General features: G+C 44.4%; 1 protein-coding gene across 1 annotated transcript in view; it reads right to left on the bottom strand.

The window, feature by feature from the left end:
* The window catches only part of SPTBN4 (spectrin beta, non-erythrocytic 4), a 98,262-nt gene that overhangs the window by 56,776 nt on the left and 24,545 nt on the right, over positions 1-16,941 (bottom strand). Inside the window, exons 15-19 of the mRNA XM_044274826.1 lie at positions 16,365-16,924; positions 16,086-16,223; positions 14,425-15,181; positions 12,182-12,384; positions 5,555-5,645 (exon numbers count right to left, since the gene is read on the bottom strand). Coding sequence (XP_044130761.1) covers positions 5,555-5,645; positions 12,182-12,384; positions 14,425-15,181; positions 16,086-16,223; positions 16,365-16,924 — 1,749 coding nt within the window. The remainder of the gene's footprint in view (positions 1-5,554; positions 5,646-12,181; positions 12,385-14,424; positions 15,182-16,085; positions 16,224-16,364; positions 16,925-16,941) is intronic.

Genomic DNA, 16,941 nt, shown 5'->3' with positions numbered 1-16,941 from the left:
CGCCCTGAGTCCTTAAGGATTCGGGAAATAAGGGCGTACCGGTACGCCCTAAGTCCTTAAGGGGTTAAAGCAAACAGTGGGATCTTCTAATTCAATCAGCGTGACATAGTGATATCAGCTGTCTTGTCCTTGTTAAAGGGGTTATCCAATCCTATAAAATGTCCCCCCCATATGCCGGGCCCCTCACATTAAATATACTCACCTGGCTCCTCACTCCTTGCGCTGCTCCTTGTCCCCGCACCGCTGCTGCTGCTTCTCCCCGTGAGCGGATGAAAACATCCGGTGTCAGGAGGAGCAGCCAATGGCAGGCAGGGACGGGGACGAGCCTCCCTAGCATCGCGGATGACGCTAGGGAGGCTCGTCCCCATCTGCCAACTGTAAAATCTCACACAACAAACGGGACACGTGCAGCGTCCAGCCGCATGACTACAGGCAATATCATATATACTGTATATATATATTTTATATTGATGACTTATCCTTAGGATATTATTGTTATTCCCCACAAAAATGTACAATGATGTTTTTGGGTGGGTTTGGGGGCGTTCCAGAGGTGGGCTCTTATGCACCGATTTTACCAACTGAAAATGTTGGTTAGTATGGAATAAGGATCTGCCAAAGGGGAGGGTGACTGAGCATGCATGTCCACCAGCACTTTGCAAATGGATGTGCAAATTGTTACACACTATGACCACCAGGTCGTGCCATACTTTCTAAGTAAAGGTCATGATCATGACACTTCAACAGTAAATATAGTTGATTTTAATGATCTATACAATAAATATCACAACCCCGTTAAGAGTTACAAATCCTGATAATACAGCAACTATTAAAAAATCTATGTAGGTTCCAGAGACGCGTAGCTCAGTCCTATGCAATAAATGGGGCTAAGCTGTGATACCAAACACAGCCTATGAACAAGAGTGGTGCTGTTTCAGGGAAGAAACCCATTATAATATAGGAAGCGGCCTCTCTACAAGCAGGCGCGATCTGATAATATCTCGCAGGGAATTTCCTGCAGGAGCTGTCAGTAGGACACAGTTTTTTTTTGTTTTGTTTTTTATACATGATGTTTAATCTGATGAGAAGACCGGCTAAAGTGTCTGCTGTTCTCCAAGCACAAAGCACATCAGGCTGAGAGGACAGCTCCTACTGTCAGCTGCTACAGGAAGCGTATACCCGAATATTCCCTCATAGAGGGAGCCACGTTCGGGCCACCAGCAGAGAAAGGTGAGAAGCCATGAAGGTTATGTAGGCAGTAAACTTTACATATATTTTCAGGTTAGGTCTGGGTCATATGAATCTAGAGTCCATAAGCAATCAGTATCTATCTATCTATCTCTCTCATATCTATCTATTGTGACACAGTGAGTGGTTTGGTCTGAGAAAACAGGTATTTTCCTCCCAGCATGTCCTGCTGGGCTGATTTACAGCCAGGAGAGGTCAAATACTGGACTGGATTTTAAATGCGGGTCCGGGTTTTGGCAGCACCTGGCTGTCCTTAAATAGGCAGCTGGGCTCAGAAGCCAGGTCTCTGTGTTGGGATCTTGGGAGCCATGTGTCTGGATGAAGGCTTGCTACCTGTTTGGCGTTAAAACTGGTTGGTACTCTTTGAGGCAGAATTGCCGCATGGTGTGAATTACCACCAACACCACAAGGTGACTTTTTGTTTGAATATGACTGCTTGTTTTGTCACTTGCCTAAAGTGTGAATAAAACATTAAACTGTTTGATCCAAAGAACTTGTTGTTGCCTCTATACTGCGTCCGCTAATCCTGTCTACCAGAGCGAAACCCCATACTATCTATCTATCTATTTATCTATCTATCTCATATCTGGTATATGATATTACTGTAGGGGAAAGCTTGGGATCTAGTGATCACCAGTCACTGTGGTTTACTATAAGTACAGTGACTGAGTCACACCACACAAAAACAAAAGTTTTAGATTTTAGAAAAACTGACTTTTCTAAAATTAGATTAGTGGTATACGAGTCCCTATCAGATTGGAACAGTTTCATTGTAGTCCAGGAGAAATGGGACTACTTAAAAGTGGCACTATTGAAGGCAACAGAAAATTGCATTAGGCTTGTCAGTAAAAGCAAAAAAAGGAAGAGACCACTATAAAAAAAAAAAAACGAGCATGACAGGCAAATTTATAAGATTAGGCAGAAAGAGGCCAAACAAGTTATAAGAGCTTCTAAAGCACAGGCAGAAGAGAAATTAGCTCAGTCAGGGAAAAAAGGCGATAAGGCATTCTTCAGATACATAAATGAAAAAAGGAAACTAAAACAAGGAATTACCAAATTAAAAACAAAAGAAGGAAGGTATATGGAAGAAGATAAAGAACTAGCTGACTGCCTCAATGAATACTTCTGTTCAGTTTTTACAAAGGAAAATGAAGAAAAAGGACCTCAGTTAGAAAAGAAGACTAATGAATCTTTTGATGCATGTGTCTTTACAGAGGAAGAGGTTCTAAGTCAGCTGTCTAAAATTAATACAAATAAGTCACAGGGGCCTGATGGGATACACCCAAAGCTATTAAAAGAGCTCAGCGGTGAACTAGCAAAACCATTAACAGATTTATTTAACCAATCACTGGCAACAGGAGTCGTCCCAGAAGATTGGAAATTAGCAAATATTGTGCCCATTCACAAGAAAGGTAGTAGGGAGGAATCGGGCAACTATAGGCCAGTAAGCCTGACATCAATAGTGGGGAAATTAATGGAAACCATACTTAAGGAGAGGATTGTGGAACATCTAAAATCCCATGGATTGAAAGATGAAAAACAGCATGGGTTTACTTCAGGGAGATCATGTCAAACTAATCTTATTGATTTTTTTTGATTGGGTGACTAAAATAATAGATGGCGGAGGTGCAGTAGACATCGCTTATCTAGACTTTAGTAAGGCTTTTGATACTGTCCCACATAGAAGGCTTATCAATAAATTGCAGTCTTTGGGCTTGGACTCCCATATTGTTGAATGGATTAGGCAGTGGCTGAGGGACAGACAACAGAGGGTTGTAGTCAATGTAGTATATTCAGACCATGGTATTGTTACCAGTGGGGTACCTCAGGGATCTGTTCTGGGACCCATATTGTTTAATATCTTTATCAGCGAAATTGCAGAAGGCCTCGATGGTAAGGTGTGTCTTTTTGCTGATGACACAAAGATTTGTAACAGGGTTGATGTTCCTGGAGGGATACACCAAATGGAAAAGGATTTAAGAAAACTAGAGGAATGGTCAAAAATCTGGCAACTAAAATTTTATGTTGATAAGTGCAAGATAATGCACCTGGGACGTAAAAACCCAAGAGCAGAATATAAAATCAGTGATACAGTCATAACCTCAGTATCTGAGGAAAGAGATTTAGGGGTCATTATTTCAGAAGACTTAAAGGTAGGCAAACAATGTCATAGAGCAGCAGGAAATGCTAGCAGAATGCTTGGGTGTATAGGGAGAGGCATTACCAGTAGAAAGAGGGGGGCGCTCATGCCGCTCTACAGAGCACTAGTGAATCCTCATTTGGAGTATTGTGCGCAGTACTGGAGGCCATATCTCCAGAAGGATATTGATACTTTGGAGAGAGTTCAGAGAAGAGCTACTAAACTAGTACATGGATTGCAGGATAAAACTTACCAGGAAAGATTAAAGGACCTTAACATGTATAGCTTGGAAGAAAGACGAGACAGAGGGGATATGATAGAAACTTTTAAATACATAAAGGGAATACAAAAGGTAAAAGAGGAAAGAATATTTAAAAAAAGAAAAACTGCTACAAGAGGACATAGTTTTAAATTAGAGGGGCAAAGGTTTAAAAGTAATATCAGGAAGTATTACTTTACTGAGAGAGTAGTGGATGCATGGAATAGCCGTCCTGCAGAAGTGGTAGCTGCAAATACAGTGAAGGAGTTTAAGCATGCATGGGATAGGCATAAGGCCATCCTTCATATAAGATAAGGCCAGGCCAGGGGCTATCCATAGTACTTAGTATATTGGGCAGACTAGATGGGCCAAATGGTTCTTATCTGCCGACACATTCTATGTTTCTATCTATCTCATATCTATCTATTTATCTATCTTTGTGTCAAACGTATCCAAAGGGATTGGTTCACCGGAGACCAAATGAATGTTCTTTTAGCATCTGTCGGGCTTGTATTAATTTGTATGCCTCCATTGTGACACGTCATTTTTCTGTATGTGAATTAGGGTTTATTCATTGAATCTCACAACATTGATGCAATACTGATGCTAACTCCCTCTTGCATGCAGGTGCTAGGCTGTGTGGTGATGATTAGCCCTGCTATATATCCTATGTCCCACCCCTGGCTGTGCAACAGGTTCTGTCTGCTGGATCCTGTGAAGAGCTACTGTATAATCTGTTCATCTCTGGACCGAGTCTATCTGCTGTCTAACCTGACCCTGTGCCTGTTACACTGATCTGTTAGCTTGCTTGTGCTTAGTTTTTTGCCTGTTACCTGGATTCTGATCCTGTTCCATCTGTCCTGATCCTGGGACTGTTTCTTGGATTCACATGTACTCTGCCTGCCTGGCTTTGGCCTGGTTCTATGTGTTTTGCCTGATCGTTCAATGCCTCGCACTGGTGTCTATGACCCCATGGGTAAACAGCCAACCACTCTGGTTGGTTGGCACAGTGGTTCCACAACCATCATCTGTAACAGTTTGCACAGGCCATGGAACCCGCAGCATGGTTGCTGAGAGCTACTCCTGCAGTAGTAGTTTCTGCCTGCCTGGACGCCTTGCCAAGTTTCTGCAACTGCATCTGCGATGTCTTAACTGGTTCCTACAGTTCTGTATCTGATGACCAGAGGGTATAACCTGCTCTGAGCTATAAGTCATTACCTTTGAGAGCAATGCATTGCTGGCAGTGCCAAGGTGCTGTGGGCGTTTCCGGTTAGATCAGCAGGCAGAAGACAAACAGTGGTGGAAACAGATAAATCAAGCACAAATGACCTATCTGTGAATAAAAAGGGTCCCTTGTACGCCCATAACTTTGGTTTGTCAATATAGTCCTACCTAACTTATGACCCAGACGTATGCAGCTGTATGCCTATACATAGTATGTACGCACAGTGCAGTATATGATTTTTGTATATGTAATGCAAGCCAAATGTATGCCAAAGGGATTCAGTTTTCACATATGTTCAGCTAATGACCCCCTGCCAGGCTTCATGTGAATCTACACAGTGACACACGGAGCACCTATCTGACTTTCCCATGTGCATGAGACTTTCTTTATGCAACTAAAAGAATAGGTGCAAATGGATGAATTTTACATGTTTTTTTTCTTCTGTTTCTAAACCCAAGTATCTGGAAGAAAACCACAAGAGCAAAAATTGAGCCATTACTGTTCCGGTTGTAATCATGTCATATAGTGACCAAATATAAACAGCCCATGTGGCATTCATGCCCCCCCCAGTGGTGTGCTTTTACCAAGAATCAGGCCCAGAGGACACTGATATGTATCTATAACACAGGAAAAGCGACTTACACTCCCGAATATCCGACAAGGAAGCGTAAGCAAGTCTTACCTCATTGCAGTCCTGCAGAAAGTGTTGCAGCTGTAGATGGTCTTTAAGTCTTTGCAGCCATTTCTGAGCGAGGGCCATGTTACGCTGGCTCCTGGTGAATACAAATATCACGTATATATATGAAGCTGCCCCAATATATCCATACATCATCGCAAGTCCCCTTAGGCTCCGTGCACTGCACGCGTTGCGGATTAGGCTGAGTTCACATCACCGTTTAGCTTTCCGTTCTTCTGATCCGTCAGAAGAGAGAAAAAAAAAACAGGATCCTGTTGCATCAGTTGACATCCGTTTAAGCGATTTTCATCTGAGATCCTTTTTTTCAGTCTAAAAAAAACTGATCTCAGGCGATAATGGCTGAAATGAATGACAACTGATGCAACAGGATCCGTTTTTTTATGTTTTTAATACAATCTAGTTTTTTTTTTTCTCTCTCTCTCTTCTTCTGGTGGATGAAAAGAATGAAAAGCTAAACAGACATGTGAACACAGCCTTGGGCTACTTTCACACTAGCATTTCTATTTTCCGGTATTGAGATCCGTCATAGGATCTCAATACGAGAGAAAAACGCTTCCGTTTTGTCTCCATTCATTGTCAATGGGGACAAAACTGAACAGAACGGAATGCTTCAAAAAGCGTTCCGTTTGGTTGAGTTCCCATACCGTCATGGGATGCGGAGCAAGACTGATCCGTTTTCTCAGACACAATAGAAAACGGATCCGTCTTGGCAATGTTAAAGATTATACAACCGGATCCGTTCATAACAGATGCAGATGGTTGTATTATCAGTAACGGAAGCGTTTTTGCTGAGCCCTGCCGGATCCAGCAAAAACACTAGTGTGAAAGTAGCCTAACTTGCGTTTTTTCTGTGCAGAGTACAGTACCAGCAAAGTGTGTGAGGTTGGACAAATCTCATGTACACATTGCCTTTTCGTTCCTCATAGAATTTTTTTTTAAATCCGCAGCCTGTCAATTTTTTGTTCGGTACTTTTTTGCGGATTTCAACCCTTTTCAATGCAAGGGTGAAAGGGTCAAAACCGCATCAAATCTGTAACAAAATCCGCAAGTAACACATGAGGTTTTTGGTGTGGAAATGCACATAAATGGACACGGAACTGTAAGTGGTATTTCTGTTTGTAAATCTGCACCCGTGTGCAGCCTTAGGCAGGAGGTGCAGAAGCCTAGGGCTCCACAACATCCATTTTGAAACACGTTCTGGTCTCACCAGTGTGAGCCCTGTACAGTTATTAGGATCACTTATCCCTCTAATGATCATACGTACAGGAATGGGAACATTGGGGGAGATTTATCATCCCTCTATGTCATGGATTTGGATAAAAAAAAAAAAAGCCAAACTTGGTTTTGCAACTTTTTAAATGCCATTGCGAGTAGTTTTACACCGCCCTCGTCAGTTTCTGAAAAGGGGGAGTGGCAATGTGTACAAATCTATGCCAGCTACAAGCCGGGTAGTTTCTGACGCACAGAAGCATTTCATTTATGACGAGATATAAACCTAAAAATGTGAATCACCCCACTGCATACTATACATACACCTGACATGTGTTCCACCTTTTTGGCGGGCTACAGAGACACCGGCCGGGAGACTGCGGTATCCGGGTCTTTTGCTGATTTTTTCAAAACTTTTTTTGTGTTATCTTTTATATCTGTATAATCATGATCTATTAATGATAAATAAAGTATATATTTTTGATTACATTGGGCATTCTCTGGTTGTTTGTTTAGCAAAATTTTTAGGTTTATACGGTTGTTTTTCCGTTTTCCCTACCCTACAGTATCATAGTGAGGCTTTCTTTTTTGGTTCTATATTCATTTATTTTTGTTCTGTTTTTTTTTATCATTTAATTTTGAAAATTAAATATAAAACGGGAGATTTATTAAAACTGGTGTAATAGAAAACTGGCTTAGGTGCACATAGCAACCAATCAGATTGCACCTTTTATTTTCCAAAGCAGCTGTGAAAAATGAAAGGTGGAATCTGATTGGTTTCTATGAGCAATTAGGCTACTTTCACACTCACGTTCAGAACGGATCCGGTTGTATTATCTTTAACCCAGCCAAAATGGATCCGTCTTGAACACCATTGAAAGTCAATGGGAGACGGATCCATTTTCTATTGTGCCAGATTGTGTCAGAGACAACGGATCCGTCCCCATTGACTTACATTGTGTATAAGGACGGATCCGTTTGGCTTAGCAGAATGGAGGCGGAACCAAGCCAAACGGATGCATTCTGAGCGGATCCTTATCCATTCAGAATGCATTAAGGGCAAAACTGATCCATTTTGGACCGCTTGTGAGAGCCAATGACGGATCTCACAAACAGAAAAAGCCAGTTTTCTTTTACACCAGTTTTGATAAATCTCCCCCCAAATATCCTCCTTCTGTAGAAGTCCGCACAGGAGACAGTACATATGTCCAGATAAAGTGGTAATCCATCAGTTTACTGCTGCTGTAAGTCTGAAGGGTAATCCTCATGATAATAAGAGATAAAGAATCGGGATAACATTGTGATAGCTCTGTTGTCCTTGTGATAGGCCTAGCTAAAGATGCCCACAGAACAGCACTGTACTGTCGCAGTGTAATGTGTGACGCCATGCAGGGCCGCCATCAGGGGGGTACAGCCGATACCCCAGTAAGGGGCCCAGACCCTGGGGGGGGCCCGGCCAGTTCCAATGTAAAAAAAAATATATATTTTTTTTTTTTTTTTTTTTACCCCCTCTCATTTGTCAGTGACTTGAGTTGAACTTTATTGCATCGCTAGAGGGGGGCAATTGATCATTCCTTGCTAGTGATGTCCAGTTCATGAACGAATCATTCATTTGAATCGATTCAGTTCACTGAACCGATCCGTGTGAAGCCGCTCAGTCTGAGTCAGTGAGTCACACAGCACACAATAGCAGAGCCGCTGGCAGCAGGGAGGGACTCGGGAGGAGTGTAATCTGATCCTAGAGTGGAAGCTGCTGCTGCCAGCCCCTCCCCTCCCCGCCCACCAACCAATCAGAGCTGAGGCAAGGCAAGCACTAGCAGCTCTGAGTCTGAGTCACTGACACAAGTACAGGGAGTCTAAGAAAGAATCGGATGAGTCACAGGTTAAAGGGTTTCTACCACATCGTTTTGACATACGGTAATTAGCTATCAGACACTAGCGATCCGCTAGTGTCTGCTCTACCAAACAATGCTATTATAATAGCTTTTTGTGCAGCCGTTTCCATAAAAAACGAACATTTATTGATATGCTAATGAGCCTCTAGGTGCTATGGGGGCGTCTTTTCAGCACCTAGAGGCTCAGTCTACCTTCACAAAATGCCGCCCAGCGCGTCCCTCCAGCCCGCCCATCTCCTCTGGAATGTGATCCTACCTCTGTCTTCGGTGCATCTGTCTTCGGCGCAGGCGCAGTGAATGTCTGACCGCTGCCTGCACAGACATCTCGGTCATCGGTGCAGGCGCAGTGAATGTCTGACCGCTGCCTGCACAGACATCTCGGTCATCGGCGCAGGCGCAGTGGAGATGTCTGTGCAGGGAGCGGTCAGACATTCACTGCGCCTGCACCGATGACCGAGATGTCTGTGCAGGCAGCGGTCAGACATTTACTGCGCCGAAGACAGACGCGCACGGCGCAGGCGCGAGAATTCGTCCGCTGACTCAGAGGTAGGATCGCATTCCAGAGGAGATGGGCGTGCTGGAGGGACGCGCTGGGCGGCATTTTGTGAAGGTAGACCGAGCCTCTAGGTGCTGAAAAGACACCCCCATAGCACCTAGAGGCTCATTAGCATATCAATAAATGTTTGTTTTTTATGGAAACGGCTGCACAAAAAGCTATTATATTAGGATTGTTTGGTAGAGCAGACAATAGCGGATCGCTAGTGTCTGACAGCTAAATTTGTCAAAACAATGTGGTAGAAACCCTTTAAAATAATCTAAAGATCCGACTTAGTTAGAGACTCATTCGATTCTTTGAGTTAAAAGAGCCGCGAGTCAGGCTACTTTCACACTAGCGTTCGGGCGGATCCGTTCTGAACGGATCCGCTCATATTAATGCAGACGGAGGCTCCGTTCAGTACGGATCCGTCTGCATTAATAACTTTAAAAAAATTCGCAAGTGCGCAAGTGCGAAAGTAGCCTGCGCGGATCCGTTCAGACTTTCAATGTAAAGTCAATGGGGGACGGATCCGCTTGAAGATTGAGCCACATTGTGGCATCTTCAAACGGATCCGTCCCCATTGACTTACATTGAAAGTCTGGACGGATCCGCACGGATCCGCACGCCTCCGAACGGCCAGGCGGACACCCGAACGCTGCAAGCAGCGTTCAGCTGTCCGCCTGTCCGTGCGGAGGCGAGCGGAGCGGAGGCTGAACGCCGCCAGACTGATGCAGTCTGAGCGGATCCGCCTCCATTCAGACTGCATCAGGGCTGGACGGCTGCGTTCGGGTCCGCTCGTGAGCTCCTTCAAACGGAGCTCACGAACGGAAACCCGAACGCTAGTGTGAAAGTAGCCTCAGACTGTAGAACAGTTTACAATGAGGCTGATGCTTTTGTTGCAGCAGTGATGAGGTTAAGGGACAGGAGCAGAGAGATAAGAGAAGGGACAGATGACTGTTGCTCAGAAGCCATGAGATTGTAAGGCTACTTTCAAACTAGCGGCAGGATGGATCCGACAGGCTGTTCACCCTGTCAGATCCGTCCTGCCGTTATTTCGCCGGACCACCGCTCCGTCCCCATTGACTATAATGGGGACGGAGGTGGAGCTCCGGCCCAGCACGGCAGTGCATGGCGAAAGGCCGCCGGACTAAAAGTACTGCATGTCCAACTTGTTGTGTGGTCTTTGCTCAGGGGTAAAATGCAAATCTATTTTCTGGATTATCCCACAGGGCCATGATCCTCCATCATTGTTATTAACCCCTCCCTTGCCAGCCCACCCAGCCCTATTTAGCTTTGTGTTCAGCTTTGAAAAAAATGTTTAGGCCATGAAGGGGTTAATTAAGTGTTGGAGGGGGTGGGGGTGTTATTGTGCATATTGTGTTTGGGATCCATTTAACAAGTTTGACCAGTTGGGTTTGAGAGTGGTTGAGTGTCATCCACAGATCCCCCATAAAAGTGTCATCCACAGATTCCCCCCATAACAGTGTGTCACCCACAGATCCCCCATAACAATGTGTCATCCACAGATCCCCCATAACAGTGTGTCATCCACAGATCCCCCATAACAATGTGTCATCCACAGATTCCCCCCATAACAGTGTGTCACCCACAGATCCCCCATAACAATGTGTCATCCACAGATTCCCCATAACAGTGTGTCACCCACAGATCCCCCATAACAATGTGTCATCCACAGATCCCCCATAACAGTGTGTCACCCACAGATCCCCCATAACAGTGTGTCATCCACAGATCCCCCATAACAGTGTGTCATCCACAGATCCCCCATAACTGTGTCATCCACAGATTCCCCCCATAACAGTGTGTCATCCACAGATCCCCCATAACAGTGTCAGCAACAGATTCCCCAATAACAGTGTGTCATCCACAGATCCCCCATAACAGTGTGTCATCCACATATTCCCCCCATAAGAGTAAGTCCTCCACAGATTCCCCCATAACAGTACGTCATCCACAGATCCCCCCATAACACTGTAACAGTAAACCTTGTGCTTTTTTAGTTTTTTTTTTTTTTAAATGTGCCAGGGGAAGATTGCTAGGGCAGATTAGAACAGGTAGTGTAGTTAGTGTTAGTGTAGGGTCCTGCTTAAAAGAGTCTACCTTGTCGTGGTAGCAGGCTTCATATTATTTGGTCAAAAATGAATTCCTTACTGAAATCACTGATTATCACTTTTTACTGTCTTTGTAGTTGTAAAAAAATTATGAAATTGGGGATAGGTCCTTGGGGGTGGAGGGGAGGTGGAGTCAGGACGGATTCCAAAGGGGCGGGGTAGGAGGGGGGGCCCAGGCCTTGAGCTGTGTAAGGGGCCCCAAAATTTCTGATGGCAGCCCTGCGCCATGATTGAGTCCCTTATCCCCCTTCGGTCTCTGAAAATGTGATGATCTCACAGAAAAAGGCAAGCGAGACATGCTAAAATACTAAACAGACAGGAAGTTGAAGAGCCAGGACAGGAAGTAGAATACAGAGTGATTTAAAAAAATTATATCCATTAAACCAACGTTTTTTGCATATATATATATATATATATATATATATAAAAAATGCAAAGAATATTCACATATATGCTGTTAATATGTGATAATTTTTTTCTTTTTTTATGGAACTGTCCCTTTAAAGTCAGAATGTTAAACCATTTGGCGTTACAATGATAGGTACAGCTATTATTTAAAGGGGTTGGCCCATAAACACACCTCGACAGAATAGGTGTTAAATGAGAAGTATGATCACTGGGGGTCCAACTGATCATGGCAAGGGGGGTCCCGAGTGAATGGAGCAGTGATGCACGTTACCAACACTTCCTTCACAACTATGCGACTGTCAAGTACAGTGCGTAATAGTAAATGTGCCCCGATATCATGGTTGGGCTCTAAATCGGTACAATAGCTAAAGCTCATATCAAATAAACATCATAGCATCTGGTAAAAATCCTGGTCCAGCGTCACCCTCACCTCTTCTGAATGGCCGCGATCCTCTCCTGACCTCGATCTGCAAAGACATTTCCAAGTCGTATCAAGCTCTCTCCTGCCTCCACCGCCACTGTGACCTTCTGTGAATTCATCTCCATGGTCGTGAGGAAATCTTTATGCTTCTTGATGGCGATTTCTACCCCCTCGACAGTATTGGGTAACTCAACATGAGCCAAAGCCGATTCCTACAATCACGTGAGAATCCACGTTAAAGTGTATACATGACGGAAAAATCACAATTGCTTCTTCGGCAGCTAGGTTAGATGTATATTAGACATAGGAAGCTTTGCCCATAGTAACTATTCTGCCACGATGTACGCGAGAGAAATCTCTGCTGAGTATGAGTGGCAATCTCTTGTGCAAGCAATGGAAGATAGTGAGCTCGCTATACTCATTCTCTTACCGACACCAGTTGCATGTAGAATTGCAGTGAGAGAGATGCAATGGATATGCCTTCAGGAATGTTATTGAATGCTAATTGAGAAATGATGATAAGAGGTCAAAGGAAAATTTTCTCTCCAGCTCTGTGATGCATCTCTGACAAACAGGAAAAGACTGCAGGACACAGGATGTGAGCTCATAGAGGAGGAGGAGTTACACGATGAATGGCAAATTGAATTACAACCATAAATAACTTGCATAAACCAAATATAACAATGGCCACTAGATGGCAGCTAAGTATACAAAATATAGTGGATAACATACAACACAGAATACAATAATGAATTTTTCATAGGGATTTCTGAAAAATTTGTGCTAAAAAATGGCTGCTATAAGCAACTCCTCCAATTTTGCTTTGCATTAGTTTTCAGAAATATTTTGCTAACTGGTGTAATCCCTCTGTAAGCCTTTTGCATATATATACCATTTATCTCTTTTCTACATGCCTGGTAATAGGGCAGGTTCTCCCTGGCACGGTGTTTGCAGTGTGCTCCTTCTGCTCCTCCTCTCACATTGCTGGCATTTATGCCGGAAAGACGCCAGATCCCATTATAGTCAATAGGGATCCGGCAGTGCGTGGCGTTATCCCCTCCTGGCTTTGGCTCATAATCACTGATTGGCTTAAAATTTTCTCCCCCTTTCTGCCTCACCTATTGAGTCAAGCATACTTACCTTCTGGCTCCTTTGGTCCACCGCTCTGGTCCCCGTATATAAACTTCTGGCATGGACAGGGGTCATTTTAGCCACTTCAACCAATGACTGACTACAGCGGTGACCGCCAAGTGGCATGTCACTGGGTCAATGTCAATGCTGAGGCCAGTCACTGGCTGCAGTACTGCACGTGACCCCCATCTGTGTTAGACGTTCATGTGTGGGGACCGGAGGACGTAAAACAGAAAGGTGGAACAGAACGGCGTGCAGCAGGTACGTATGCTTGACTCTAGTGGTCCACTGGAGATGGGGGAGAATTTAAAAACTTCTAAAAGCTGGAAAACTCCTTTAAGAGGAGGTACCTGCACAGGAACCGATGTTTGCAGGCAAGAATTCGCCTTCTGAATGTGTGCTATATGCCCACGGCCTGTATATTGTCTAACTATATTGTCCAATATGTACCCTGAGGAACCAAATGGGAATCTCTACCTTTTTTTTTTTTTTCTAGTGAATTTACAATGAAAAAATAGAAACTTTGGCAAACCGTTTTCATCCAAAATTTCCTGCCATTTTGAGTCTACAGCTGCCACACATAACTACATGTCGCCATGGTAACAGACAACAATAAACCCTGTGCAGTCTGATTCTGCAGTCATATTTCCTTCTATTTGTCTCCTACATTTAGTACATAAGCAGGAAGTAGGGGACATAGAGGAGAGAGTATGATTTATAGGATCTGACTACACAGGTTTTGTTTGTTGTCTGTTACCATGGAGATGCATGGGTCAGCATAAGAGCGGTAGGCACAAAATGGCAGGAAATTTGAAATTATGACAATTTGCCAAGTTGCTTTATTTTCTATTTTAGATGCATTGGGGCAACAAAAAAGTTGTTTGCTACAGTATCAATAGCCTTTACAGGTTTTAACCCATCTACAGATTGCTATGTATTACTACTTTTCTGGGCAGCAGACTACCCCTTTAATAAAAGTGTGCTGTGGAGTTTCCTTTTCGTTATGCTCTTTGCTAAGATAAATCTGAAATAAAGATTAACCTGAAGAAATATAATGTATTTGAGATATGATCAGCATTTCTGACTTCTCCTTTATAATATAACACAGGGACACGTCTCACCTGGTTGTTAAGGCAAGCCTCCGCCTGTTTAACATCTCTTAAAAACAGATGAAAGATGTGGGACTGGACCAGGACCTCCCTTCTGTTCTCCCACATCTGGATCAGCTTGTTCCATCCTACTTCCAGCTTTTGCAGCCACTGCTGGAGGGAAAGGTATGGGAGGTCGGCCTCCTCCAAACTGAGGAGATCACTGACTGCCTGAATATTATTGTAGTCCTCCTCATATCTATTAATCTCTTCTTTCAGTGATGCGTGAAGACCCAGCAACCTCTCGGCCTCTGACAGGTTGGACGGCAGCTCTTCGGTAGCAACTGCAGTTTGCGTTTTGACCAACCAGGTGAGGAAGTTGTCGAGATCCTGGATAAACTGCTGCAGCTTGCTGGCTACGGTGAGGGAATCCTCACACCCTTGTAAAGTTCTCTTAAGGGCCTCCCACTCTCCACTGATTTGCTCAAAGTGCACAAGCACCTCCATGGACTGGGAAGGGTGGCAGGTGGTAAGAACTTCTGCATCTTGCTGTAGCTGGACCAACTTGGGCTCAAGAGCCACCAATGCTGCCTCCATGTTGGAGAGCTTCCTCTGCAGGGTGAGCACCCCACCCAGCTCTCCACTGCCACACTGGGAGGTCTCCATGGCTTTCCTCTTCTCTCGGATCTGTGACTTTACCTCATTGCATTCGAAGAAATAGTTCTGTAAGCGAAGGACAGAGGAAATTTGCTCCTTCCTCTGCTCTACAAGCTCCACAATGCGGTTCCACCTGTTCATACACAACAAGAGTGGTATTTTCAATGGAAAAAAAGTTTTTTGTTTTTTTTACTGGATTTCTTTTTTTATTAAATGTTTTTTTTTAACCACTTAATCGTTCCACAAGGGGACTATAACAGACAACATTTTGATTACTTTTAAAATAAAATGCACTATCCCTATAGTGCATTGCATTTTAATGTCTGTTACTTGACATTGACCAGCAGACTGCATCAGAGAGGCACAGCCTGCTGGAAAATACTCAATGCTGGCTTAGGGCCTATACCACACCCCAGCCAGGCTTTACACACATCAGCACCCCACAACCACATTTTTGCGGGGTGACAAATGGAGACAGAGGGAGTCCGCTCCCTCTGTCACTGCTTTGCATGCGGAGGATGCCATTGCCTACGGCATGTAAAGGGTTAAACAGCCCGGATCGGCACTTCTGCCAGTCAGGGCTGTTAGAGCAGAAGCGCAGCTCTCATGTGAGAGCTGAGTCCCTGCTCCCTGGGGGACCCGTGCAGCGCATAGACTGGGCATAGACTGGGCCGCCATTAAAAAGCGGTGGCCCACCCTAAGGCCCCTTAGTGACTGCTGTAAAAAGGCATATTGGTGGTCACTAAGGGGTTAATCTAATTAGGTCTACAATTATTTACAGGGGTCAGAGCTCTGGTTTCCTGACAACTCCAAAACCTGTTTCCCCCAGAGTGTTACAGATACTTGGTTAAGGTCTGCCTGCCTGCAGCCACCACTAGAGGGAGCTTGCTGCATAGGTGCTGGTCATATGCATCGGATGTCAGCTGAACACCTGGTCCATATGTAACTTACAACAGGGCAGCAAAGGTTTACTGTAGTTCAACCCTCTGACCTGTCAGTGGCTGCAGTGTCATCCCTTATCTATGTAACTTCCTTACCTGCTGTTTAAGTGATCTTGACAGGCCCGGACCTCTGACGAGCTGGGATGTCCCCCCTCTAGCAGCTGCTGTACGATCTGATTGACGTCCAGCACACGGCCCATCAGACTGTTCATTTCCTGGTCCAGACTCTCAAATCTAAAACCCATTGAGGAGAATCCAAGTCACTTACCACAAAATATCCATAACCAAGCACATATACATCACTGGGCAAAAAACAAGAAAAGGACCCCTGAGTTGACTTATTCACCTTCTGGATATCCTGGTTAATGTTCTCACCTGTGTTGGACGACCTCCACATCTTCCAGTCTTTGTGGGATCTCCATCTTCACTAGCCATTGCTCTTTCTCATCTATCCACACCTCACAGGAGTTAACTTCTACAAACATTTTGTAGACGTCTAATGCATCTTGCAGCCACTGACTTCGTAAGGAGGCCACTTCTACCACCTCCCCATAAAGCTGCTCCACCTCCACAATAGTAATCTGTACATCCACCTGGTCTCGGTACTCTGCTCCCAGTTCTGACAACTGTTTCCTCAATCCAAGCACGGTAGCTCTGTGCTTTTCTATCTCCTCCATGGCTGCCCGATGCTTCTTGACCAAAGACTGGGTGGAGAACTCATCATGTCCAAAATCATCACTGGATATCAGACGGTAGGTGTCCTGCAACCATCCAGCAAGCTCTACAGTGTCTGCATTGAACTGATGGAAGTTGGAGGCCTCTTGTAGCTTCAGCTGATGAGCACTTGACGCCTTCTCAAGGTTTTCCCACTTCTGCTTCACCTCTTGCATTCGCTGGCGAAGCACGGCCATTCCCTTTCGCCTTTTTGTTATCACCTTTTATACAGAAAAGC

The sequence above is a fragment of the Bufo gargarizans genome, unplaced genomic scaffold (assembly GCF_014858855.1).
Source record: "Bufo gargarizans isolate SCDJY-AF-19 unplaced genomic scaffold, ASM1485885v1 original_scaffold_2086_pilon, whole genome shotgun sequence".
In the NCBI taxonomy this organism is placed as follows: Eukaryota; Metazoa; Chordata; class Amphibia; order Anura; family Bufonidae; genus Bufo; species Bufo gargarizans.
Note: the sequence above shows the minus strand (reverse complement) of the source record. Positions and strands in the feature narration are given on the sequence as shown.